General features: G+C 39.3%; 2 protein-coding genes across 3 annotated transcripts in view; one reads left to right on the forward strand and one right to left on the reverse strand.

The window, feature by feature from the left end:
* LOC123318930 (C3 and PZP-like alpha-2-macroglobulin domain-containing protein 8) overlaps positions 1–12,783 on the reverse strand; it is a 1,198,665-nt gene that overhangs the window by 575,282 nt on the left and 610,600 nt on the right. The window lies entirely within an intron of this gene.
* Positions 1,230–4,427, forward strand: LOC123318931. The gene is made up of 2 exons (XM_044905718.1): positions 1,230–1,466; positions 1,528–4,427. The coding sequence occupies exon 2, from the start codon at positions 1,672–1,674 to the stop codon at positions 4,198–4,200; it is 2,529 nt and encodes an 842-aa protein (XP_044761653.1). The 5' UTR covers positions 1,230–1,466; positions 1,528–1,671; the 3' UTR covers positions 4,201–4,427.

A 12,783-nucleotide genomic window follows, 5' to 3' on the forward strand; every position in this document is an offset into this window, starting at 1 on the left:
GGCCTCAACTGATTGCAATAGGAATTTATTTTGTATTAAATGCTGAGAATACAGAGAGTTCTACCATTTCGGAATCTCAATGAAACTGGCATGTTTTTTCTTGCATTGGCTCTCAGGTAACCATATTATTTTTTACACCGCGCTAGGTTGAACTTAGGAAAAAAATTAGCAAAACGGAAAAGTTGAGTTAGTTCTTTTTTTCATAAAGAACTATTCATGCGCCTCAAAAATAATGAAAGATATTCGATAGATCATCTATCCAGGAATACTATCCAAAAAACAGTTTGGAAAAATTCCTTCATTTGGAGTCTTGCCTGCAAAACGAGTGGCGAAGGGTGTAATTCTCGATAATTTTCGAAAATCTCGAATATCTCGAAAACCAAGGCACTTTTACTGAACGTAAAATATATTTTTCTGAACCGCCATAGAGTCCTCTACCCCTCTGCTCAATATTATCCATTCATTACGCCACACCCTGTATATATAATACTTATGGTTCTCAGTCTGTTTTTCATTTTCTACAGTGGTTTCCATGAACTTGTTTTTGTGGAAATGTATACTTTCGTGCACTAAATATCTGTGGTAATTGTATTGCTAACATTCAAAAGTATATATATATATATATATATATATATATATATATATAATTGAATTCATTTTTACCTAGTTCTTTATGACATGTAAAGGACTTATTCATTGGGTATCTAGGTTGAAGTTGAAATTTTCTTTAATGTTTACAAACGTTTCGGCGCATCCGCCTTCTTCAGTGTAAATATAATTTAAAAAGACATCACAATCTAAAAATTGCACACATTAATCAAATAAGTAAAAATGATTGCGAAATATCTCACAATTTGTTTTCGTTGTTGTTTGGATGTTGTCAAGTGGGTGCTGTCATCTTTATGTCATAGATCTAGAATTCAGTCCGTTCTTCATTGATTGTCAGTTCTTATTCTTCAATTTGGTGATCGTTTCAACAATGGCATATAAATACGGCTCAGATTTTTAGTGTCTAATCTGTCATTCACTGTGTTCTCGTCTGCCATGATTCATATTCAAATGGCTAATTATTGTCCAATTCACTCTCACTGAACTCTTAATTTAAAATCAGTCGCGATCAATATGTTAAGCCACAAATTCACTGTCACTGAATTTGGTGGACTGAGCATTGAACATACACAAGGTTAGTGAGAGTAACGTTTGATCAGTGCACGCCATAAAGAGATTTTTGTTGCCTTTCATAGTTAAAGGAAGAAAAGATAATACTCTGTGGTTGCAGTTGTCACTACCTGTCTGTGACTCTGCTGTTGCTAACCCCACTTTACTATACCGGCTTTTGCACCTGTTGATCGACTGGATATGATAGTTGTGATTGTTGTCTACACATTGTCCTCGCATCATTGAGCATAGTTTTAAGAAATTTGGGTTGTTCCACAACCAATCAACCCACCCACCTCTGTATTTCGGTAGGTATACTGATATCTCATCCGATTTCGAATAGTTATTGACTATATAACATGTTTGTAGAGTCCTGAAGAAGATCCTAACCAGGATCGAAACGTTGACAATGAAATAAAGAAGAGAGAGACCTAAATCACGCTCTTTAATTTCCCACACCCCTTAACTGTTGCACATAATCGACTCTGGGAATTATCCGTTCTATATTCAAGCATGGGGTTTTATGCAGAAGTAAGACATAACTATGGAGTCGCGATGTCAGATGCCCTAAAGAGGTGGTCATCACTCAATTTGAAGCTTGCTGCCCATAGAAATCGAAGAATTTTTCTCCTGGAATGCAAGAGAAGAGGTTTAACACCAAAACACATGTCTGGCAACATGAATTACCTTCTCAATTCGGCATCAGACGCCATATCGTCAAGGCAGGCTCAGACAATGAGAGAGCGTTCTCTGCGACTCATCATCCAGTTCGAGATCACAGTCACAGTCACCAAAATCACAAGAATGGAAGATGAACAGTCCGGATTGTGGGAGAGTCTGGAGGGTTTTCTTCCACAGGAGATGCTTAGTCGGTTCAAACATTACCAACATAACAAATATACTAGATTTTTTACCACAATCAAGGAGAGTAATCTGAGGAAAGTGAGAGCTCTATCAGATGAACAACTCCATAAGTTAAGCCCACAGGACAGATGGGTAAGAAATATCAGCTCTACCACCATACCAGATAGAGTTATCAAATTCTTGGCACTCGGCCCCAAATTCAGTGTGGATGTCCCAGCCAGGAAGATACCCATGTCTAGGTTACTGTCAGACATAGAAAACATCATCAGCCTAAACGACACACTATCGGAAGAAGGAAGAAATTTCAAACGTGCACAAGCAACCAATGTAGTTACCAATTGTATCAAGTCCGGGAGGGGAACCAACAGCATATACCACAATGAATTTTTCCACTGCATGAAATACCTGAAACAACATCCAGGTTTGCTAGTTGTAAGAGCTGATAAGGGAAATGTGACAGTGCTAATGGATAAGACCCAATACAAAGAACTAGTGGACACATTACTACAGGATGAACAGTACTATAAACAACTAACTAGAGATCCCACCACGTCGATGCAGAATAAGTGCAATGCAGTGATCAAAAGTTTGGTGAACAAGGGCTACATAACACAGACCCAAGGAAAACGGCTGTACAACTACAACTCGGTCCCTGCGAGATTTCACGGATTACCAAAAATCCACAAGCCCACTCTCACAATCAGACCAATTATATCGTGTATCAATACCCCTTCCTCCAAACTGTCAGTGTTCATATCTGACATCCTATCTAAATATTTATCAGCCTCCAGCAGCATTTACTTCATCGAAGATTCTTTCTCATTTGCTGACCTCATCAATGATTTCCAGCTCCCTGACAACTACGTCATAATTAGTTTGGACGTTATATCACTGTTCAACAACATATCCTTAGACCTTGCGGTTTCAGCAATAGAGAGTAAATGGCAACTTATAAACAACCATACAACCATACCAAAGGAAGAATTCTTGAGCATAATCAATTTCCTGTTCACATCCAACTATTTTGTGTTCGATGGCATCTTCTACTTACAAATTCTTGGCTCACCCATGGGCTCCAACTCCAGCTCCCCAATTGCAGACATAGTTATGGACTTCATTTTGGACAACGTACTTTCTGATGTTCCTTTCCACATCCCCTTCATCAAGAAATATGTGGATGACATTATCTGCGCCGTGCCTGAAGAACAGGTGAACTACCTCCTTGAAAAGTTTAACAACCACCACCGGAGGGTGCAATTCACCCTAGAAAAAGAAACTGATAGAAGTGTTCCATTTTTGGACACGAAGGTAATCAGATTGCCTGACAACCGATTAATCTTAGATTGGTACCGCAAACCAACGAGCTCAGGGAGGTACATACACTACCTGTCCAACCACACACATGGACAGAAAGTAAATTTAGTATTGGGATTAAAAAACCGGATTCGACGAATCGCGCACCCCTCCTTGAGAACACAAAACCTTGAAATATTATTCCAATTGATGTTGGAAAATGGTTACCCCAGGGGTCTATTAAACAGATTAATTCACAGCTCCACTCATTCCGGACAGCCACGGAATGAACACAGGGGCGCATCCACCACAATAGATTTGAATCTAACTTACGCATCCTTACCATTGATCAAAGGCATGACAAATGCTCTGATAAGCCTTTTGAAGACCCCCAACATAAAGTTGATCCCCAAACCAGAGTTCAAGATTGACAGACTCCATAGTAGGATAAAAGATAGCGTAAGCACATTCCACAAAAGTGGAGTGATATATTCTGTTCCATGTTCGATGTGTAATGAAATCTATATTGGACAGACGTCGCAACAGCTTAAGAAGAGGTTGGCTCAACATAGAAGCGATATCAAGAACCCCAATAAGATATGTGCCTTGGCAGACCACAGCAGAGATAGAGACCACTTAATGGACTATGAGGCCACTAGGGTCCTAGATTGCGAACGCAATGGAGGAAAGCGTTCCTTTTTGGAAATGTACCACATCAAGCGCCACCCCAATGCCATGAATTACAGAAGAGATGTAAACCACATCAGCAGCATCTATTCCTACCTAATCCACTTCGACCAGGTCAATGAAGGTGACCTATCAAGACCACGAAGTGTATCCAGTGACGGAGTACTTTCTGACGGCAGCAGGTCAGGAATCGGTTAGCCGTCGTGAGTGATTGTCCACCAAATTCAGTGACAGTGAATTTGTGGCTTAACATATTGATCGCGACTGATTTTAAATTAAGAGTTCAGTGAGAGTGAATTGGACAATAATTAGCGACTGATAATAACTTATAAAATATAAATTAAGATACGATATCTAAATAAGCATCCCACAAAGGTTGCGAGTGGCTTTCGATTGATGAGCACTGATTGATGTGCTTTTGCTTTCACCTCACACACCTCAGGAAATTGTAATTGTAATTGGAAATTGTAAATTGGCCTGCACTGAGCATTGAACATACACAAGGTTAGTGGGAGTAACGTTTGATCAGTGCACGCCATAAAGAGATTTTTGTTGCCTTTCATAGTTAAAGGAAGAAAAGATAATACTCTGTGGTTGCAGTTGTCACTACCTGTCTGTGACTCTGCTGTTGCTAACCCCACTTTACTTTACCGGCTTTTGCACCTGTTGATCGACTGGATATGATAGTTGTGATTGTTGTCTACACATTGTCCTCGCATCATTGAGCAGAGTTTTAAGAAATTTGGGTTGTTCCACAACCAATCAACCCACCCACCTCTGTATTTCGGTAGGTATACTGATATCTCATCCGATTTCGAATAGTTATTGACTATATAACATGTTTGTAGAGTCCTGAAGAAGATCCTAACCAGGATCGAAACGTTGACAATGAAATAAAGAAGAGAGAGACCTAAATCACGCTCTTTAATTTCCCACACCCCTTAACTGTTGCACATATATATATATATATATATATATATATATATATAATACGAGTAATTTTAAGGGTTTAACGACTCTTTTGTGGAATGGAAATACTCTTTTTTCTCGACCAAGCTTTCGCAATTATTTTATTGCTTCTTCAGGGTTTCTACAATATAAAATACAAAGATCAATTTAATATAAAAACATTTCTCTTTTACAATTACCGAAAGTGAGGTTAAACGTTTCACTGACTTCAACAACGCATAACATACTTCGACTACAAGTAGTACGGACAGAACTTATTTTTCGTTTTTTCGTCATGTATATCTAGTTTTTATTTAGTCAATTTCAATTTATTGTCCAAATTTCTTTTCTAACTCTCACTCTATTACGTCGCATTTAACATTTGTCAATTTCAATGTCACGATCACAGAATACACAAACACAATTTCTTGTCAAACAGTTCTTCTTCATCATCCAACGTCTGCTTCCCGGCTCCTGTTCAGTCTCATTTCCAGTAAAAAGCTGTACATATTGCTCAAATTATTAGTGTCACTTTTTTTATTCATTGTATTTCCATTTTTTCTTATTTTTATCATCTCATGTATTAGTCGTTTTTGATAATTATTTTCCGTTTTCAAAATTTTTACATTTTCGATATCTGCTTTGTGATTTAGATTTTGGGCATGTATTGCCAGAGCACATCTATCTTTTCCAGTTCTTATGTCTGACTTATGTAAAGATAATCTACTTTTCATCCACTGCGAAGTCTGGCCGATATACACCTTGTCACAATCCAGGCAACCTATCTGATATATCACATTGCTCCTCACCATCATTGGAATCGGATCCTTTAGTCTACTATACAATCGTCCAACTGTTTTTCGATTATAAGCTGCTATTTGGACATTTTCATCTTTGAAAATATTGTTAATTTTCTTTGTTAAATCCTTTATGTTTGGTAAGGATGCAAATTTTATATCTGCTTTTTGCTCTTGTTGTTCATTTACGTTTATTGTCGTATTTGATGCATATAAAAGTTTTTTTATCATGCCAGGTGGATACGAGTTTTGTACCAATATTTCATATAACTGCCTCAATCCTTTTTTTTCGAATGTGCTATGACAGATTTTACTTACTCTATTTTTCATTTGTTTTATGCAATTTATTTTTATGTTTATGTTATGGTCTGAAAAATAGTTTATTAATTTATTTGCACATGTGTTCTTTCTGTACCAATCCAGTTTTATCAAATTTCCATCTCTGTGTACCTTTGTGTCCAGGAAGGGTACGCCACACTCTATGTCCTCTTCTTCAACTGTAAATTTCAATTTTGTATGATATTCGTTGAAACATTTTAGTGTTTCATCAACTTTGTCGCCCGGCAGTACCATTAAAATATCATCCACAAATTTTTTTAATATTGGAATAATGAATCTTAATTTCAATAACGATTGAATCACTAAATCGTCCATCACATATTGTGCTATTATAGGACTTAGTTCCGATCCCATCGCACAACCGACTATCTGAGAATAGAATTTCCCTCTGAACGTACAATAGTTTTTGTCCAGGAGAAAGGACATTATCTCAAAGAAAGTATCTTCATCCATCGATGTGTGCTGCTTTATATCATCCCATTTATTCTTCAGAACACCAACAATCAAATTTTTTTCTAAAGATCCAAACAGATTAACCACATCAAAAGACACTATTTTGTAATTATCCGGTAATATGTAATTATTAATCTGATCTGAAAACTGGAAACTATCTTTTATGTAAAAATCATTATCTGTATTGTAGGCTGCCTTTAAAATAGATGCCATAAACCGTGAAAGAGATGTCATTGGACTATTAATACTCGAAATTATAGGTCTTATTGGATTACCTGGCTTGTGCACTTTGGGATTTCCATAAATTCGTGGAGCCACCGAATTGTAAGTTTTCATTGATTTCGCCTGCTGCTCTGTAATATAATTTTTCTCCACGAGCCTAGTTATGAACTTGTTACACTGAGTTTGTATAGTTTGTGTTGGGTCCCTTGGCAATAGTTTGAAATCATCTGAGTTTAAGAGTGTTTGTATTTTGTCTTCGTATTCTGCTTTGTCCATAATTACTGTCACTGCTCCTTTGTCACTATTGAGCACTATAAGGTCTTCATTATTCTTCAAAAATACCTTCGTCTCCTGATACCATCTAGTCATGGGAGAGTTTACATCAATGTTCTTATGAATGAAATTTGTAATCACATTGGTTACTCTTGCTCTCTGTGTATCTTTTCTTCTTTCTGGTACTGTCAGTAGAATATTTTCCACGTCTGCTATTAATTCATCTATTTTTACATCATTTTTTGTCATCGGTAATGAGAACTTTGTGCCTAGTGATAGAAGATTTTTTACATTTTCAGGAAGTTCCCTGTTTGACAAGTTCATCATCCACCTATCTTGTATCTTCGCCTTGTTTCTACTTTCATTAGATAAACATCTCATCTTATTTAAGTTGACTTTTTGGATCTTGAAGAATATTTTGTTGTAAGATATCTTTGTTTATATATATATTTTTTTTTTTTTTTTTTTTTTTTTTTTTTCAACCACCGTTCATTTTACGGGTGAAATGCTCTACACTTCGGGCGCTTTGCCAAGATGTGTATAGCCGCTACGGACCTTGGAGAAATTTCCTTACTATTCTTGTCGTGCTCAGTATTATTTGCTTTTGTGAGCTGGATATCACATTCCGGTCCAGACAGAGCCTTTTGGTGTTTTCGGGTAGATGTTTCTCCACCAGGCCGTTAACTGAGATTATCATCGGGAGCACATTTACTGATTTCAGCTTATACATCTCACGTAGTTGGAAAGCCAGATCGGCGTACTTCGTTATTTTTTCCGTGTACGCCCTTGCCAGGTTGTCATCTGCTGGGACAGTGAAGTCCAGCAGCAAGCAAGTTTTCCGTTCCCAATCAAAGATGGCAATGTCTGGCCTATTGTGTGCCGCCCCTCTGTCCGTCACGAGAGTTGCGTCCCAATAAATTTTATGGCACTGATTTTCCAAAATGGTTTTCGGCATGTATAAATGTTGCTCTACCTCATCCTTGAGCAACCCAAGTTTTAAAGCGATCTGCTGATGGTAAATGCGTCCCATCGCATCATGCCTGCCAAGATATTCCACGGGGGCAAGTATCGGGCACGAGGAGGTGATGTGCTGTATGGATTCCGCAGCCTCGGCGCACTTCCTACATCGATCAGATGGGACCTCCTGCTTGGCAATATGCTTCATATACGTCCTTGTGGGCACCACCTGGTCCTGTATCGCCAAGAGTCTTCCTTCCGTTTCCGGGAAAAGGTAGCCTGCACGAAGGTAAGTAAGAGATTCTACCTTTTCTACTTCTCTGCTTTTCAGGTGAGATGGATATCGGCCGTGCAAAGCCTTGGCGCTCCACTCCGCGATAAGATCTTCCGCAGAGGGTTGAGGGACCTGATATTCTGAGTCGGAGAGCTTCAGTGGAGACAATCTCTGGTCCGCTTCTCGGATCGCCCTAAACATTGGTGAGTTTCTTTTCAGGAAGTGCTGCCTGAGGTCACTGATATTTTTCCCATGGACTGCCTCTAAGCTTAACAACCCTCTTCCCCCTTGATGTCGTGGGAGGTAAAGCCTGATAGTGGAGGAGTGGGGATGGTGCACTCCATATTTAGTCAGGATTGATCTTACATCCCTGTCTAGTGCGCGGACCTCGGTCGTCGACCAATTGAGTACGCCGAATGAGTAAGCCATGATTGGGATCGCCCATATATTGATGGCCATGAACAGAGCCTTGGAATTCAGCTTGGCTCTAAGTAGCAGAACAATCCTTGCCAGAAGCTTCTCCTTAAAAGACTCTTTCATCTCTGGAGTTTTTATTTCCAATGCCTGCTTGATCCCAAGGTATTTGTATGGGACTTCTTTATCCAGTGCGGGTATTGTGATGTTATTCATCAAGGATACTCCCTCCGTAGTATCCTCGATTTTTCCCCTCCGGACGTCGAGCACGGCACATTTTTCAACCCCCATCTCCATCCCAACTGACTCGCTGAAAGCTGAAACTATCTCTAACATTCTTCTCAGTTGTTCGGAGTTCGCTCCATAGAGTTTCAAGTCGTCCATATATAGGCGGTGAGAGATGGTGACTTGCCTGTTCTTATTTATGACATATCCATAGTTGGTGTTGTTGAGGATTATGCTGAGAGGATTGAGAGCTAAACAGAACCAAATGGGGCTCAATGTGTCTCCCTGAAATATACCCCTGTTTATCTTTATTTGTTCTGTCTCCACCAGTACATCTCCCGATCGCACGAAAAGGGAGGTCCTCCAGTTCTTCATCAGGTGCCCCAGCAATTCGATCACCTTTCCGGCTATCCCATGCATCTCCAGAACTTTCAACAGCCACGTGTGCGGGACAGAGTCAAAAGCCTTTTTGTAGTCCACCCAGGCAACGGAAATATTTCTGAGCTTTTTTCGCGCTTGTTTGGTGACAATATGATCTATGACTAAAAGCTCTTTACACCCCTTTGTCTTCTCTCGGCAGCCACCTTGTTCTTCGGTCATTAAGTTGTGCTCTCTGATGTGTCTACTGATATATTTCGTGAGCACTCCAGTAAGGATCTTATAAACCGATGAAAGACAAGTTATTGGGCGATAGTTCTTGGGATCTTTTTTATCGCCATCTTTTGGGATCAGGTAAGTGACCCCCTGCGTGAGAAAGCCTGGTAATAGGGTAGGGTTGTTAATGGCATTTTGTAGGAGCAGTGCTAGTTTTTCGTGCACGTTGTTGAAATACTTCCACCAATAGTTGTGGAGTTTGTCAGGCCCCGGGGATGCCCAGTTGTTGGAGCCCCTGAGTATTTCAGGTATATCCGACTGCCGCAGGTTTATTTCGTCCATAGGTTGTATGGGTATTTCCTGCTGTGCTTCCTCTATCCAATACGCGTTGTCATCATGGGTGCTTTCCCTAGACCACACCTCAGTCCAGAAACTGTGCGCTTTATCGGGTTCTAGATGACCAATTTCCCCTTTATCTCCTGCTTCCAGAGTACGAAAAAACTGTTTCTGGTCCTTATAAAATAGGTTGTTGTTCTTGTAGCGTTTAGTCCTCTCATTATATCGTCTAATGCGGTTCCCTAATGCCTTGATTTTTTGTTTCAGGTGATCGGAAACGACTGTTATCCTTTCTTTGAAGTGCGGGTCCTTGCATTTAATACGGGATTCCGAGGCTATCTTCTTAACGGCTTTGATAACCTTAACATTTGGAGTTGCAGAATGGAGGTAAGTATGCACTACACCAATCTTCTTTCTAATAGCTGTGATCTTTTGCTCCAGGCGCAGCTTCCAAGGAGGTACTGTGGGTGATCTTGGAGTATTTTGCTGGTGGTCAGTCCGTTGCCCAAGTGCTTCAGAGACCGTTACGGCGCCCGCGTAGACTATGTCCACCAGCTCCTCAAGCGTCTCAACGTTCGCTAGGTGCTCCGGTAGGATTGAGTTCACCTTCATCACCATATCGCGAGTCGCCCTAGAGAACCTCAGTCGCGGAATCCTTGGTCTTCTCTCCGCAGCCACTCCCGAAAACCTCATCAGGTTACCAGTGAAGGATCTTTGCAGTGTGTCTTCCTCCGGCGTCTTTAGGAAAAGACCGCTCCTTCTAATGCCGATGGATGACTTCCTTCTAGACTCCTCCGGCGGGCCTGTGACCTCTCGAGTCGTAATGGTCGGATAGCAGGCTGTCTTAATGCACTCCAGCTCAGCTCGGGATAGTTTTTGGTTTTCAAGTATCCATCGAACCCTATTGGAGAGCAGTTGAGCATATGCCGGGCGGTATGGGCAGATTTCGTTCCATATCTCCAATAATAGGTTCCTGTAAGTGGTGTTACGGGTCTCAACAAGGTCCAATGCAATAAAATGAGCACGCATAACCATGCAATTCTCTTCCTTTGACCAGCGCGTTCGCCTATCCCGCTGTGGCCTCGCCGTAGCGGGGTGGACCGTTTGCCCACCCAAACTATCGGGGCTTTCTCCATGTGGAGATGCAGGATTTGGCCTTGCGGTGCCATCTCGGAGGGGTGCGCCGCTTGCTCCACACGTACCTCCAACAGGCCGAACATCTGGACGGTTCCGAAAGGAGCCGGCCTGAGACTCCTCACCGCCCTGCGTTCTACTTCTCGTTACAGGAGCTGATACAATTCCCTACCAAGGGTGCTAGCCTTGGATAGGTATATATATATATATATATATATATATATATATATATATATATATATATATATATATATATATATATATATATATATATATATATATATATATATATATATATATATATATATATATATATATATATATATATATATATATATGTATATATATATATATACTCCATTCACTATTATTTTAGCAGTCGGTTGGCCATGGAAATTTCACACATTTCATTCTGTATAGTACGAAAATGTGGGGTTATAAAGCTTGCCAAAACATTTTTGGGTTTTAAATCAACGCTATGTTGCCCGTTCTACGTAAAAGTTTCTGTTATTACGTATTTTATCACAATGTCGAATCTCTTCGGAAAATATGTGACGAACATAATTGAAGTTTATACAAACTGATTGAAGGCATACCAAATCCAGTTATTTGCATTGAAAATACAAGAGATCAGTATAATATTACAATGAAGAGAATTAATGTTCGTTATTTTCTTTGGCTGAAGTTTGAATACGTTACATCAGTTGTAGATTCAAAAATATTAATCCGAAGATGAAATGCATATGATGCAGTGGTTGGAAATGGGTATCTCCCGAAGGAATCAACTGCTAATTACAAGAATATTAAATTCTTAAACAAAAATCATCTTGCATCAACATAAGTAAAAAGAATTGAAGGAAGTTTCAATCAAGATGAACTTCACCTTTGAACAAAAATTTCACATTTGTATGAACAATTAGCAGGAAAACTGGCGCGTATTTATGGCTGTTCATCTTAATGCATTGATATAATAATAATAATTAGGTATTTATTGGTACCTTAAGACATTCACAATGTATAGGACAAGTCAAATGAAAAATAGAAAAATAAATTTTCGGGAACTTATTCTACGATGACATTCATCGAAAATCCTGTAGTAAACTTTTCGCATTAACTCACTCAAACATAAAATTCTCAAATGCCACCACTTTTTTGGGTTTTCCAATAGAAGGAAATTCTTCGTCATCCTCTTCATTCACAATCTTTCTGATTTTGGAAATATTCAGCTGAAATATAAGTCGTTTAGATTCAGATGAAACATTATATAAATTCTCTCACATTGAATATGTTCGCTACCGTCTGACGTATTGTGGATTTTAGAATATCAGGGTGTAACTATTTGAATGAGCGGACATGAATTCTAAATAGCACTTCCTGAAACCCTGTCTCTTTTTTCAATCACTTTCGGCATTTTCGTAATATTAATTTGGTAGAAGGTTTGGAACTATGAGACTTTATATAGAATCTGGACAATTGAGCTTGAAACAGCTATACATCTATGAAGTATTGTTATATCAGAGCAAAAAGAAAAAACAATTTGTTCACCACGAGTTTCAAACCAGACAGATTCTGCGTAAGGATCTAGTTGTTCCTCGGTTCCATAAAAAACACTTACAGGGGAGTCTGGCATATTATGGCCCCAAATTGTATTACCTCCTTCCCCAAGAACTTAGGGCATCATCGCTAAATGTAAAAAGCAGAGTTTTTAAATACCAGCTCCGAAATTGTGTGATTCTGAATTCTGATAGATTCGAAGCTACCCTATTGGAGTAATTTTGTTTTGGATATACATGTCGTTCAATTAGTCATTTATCT

This window comes from Coccinella septempunctata, chromosome 8 (genome assembly GCF_907165205.1).
Source record: "Coccinella septempunctata chromosome 8, icCocSept1.1, whole genome shotgun sequence".
Lineage (NCBI taxonomy): Eukaryota > Metazoa > Arthropoda > Insecta > Coleoptera > Coccinellidae > Coccinella > Coccinella septempunctata.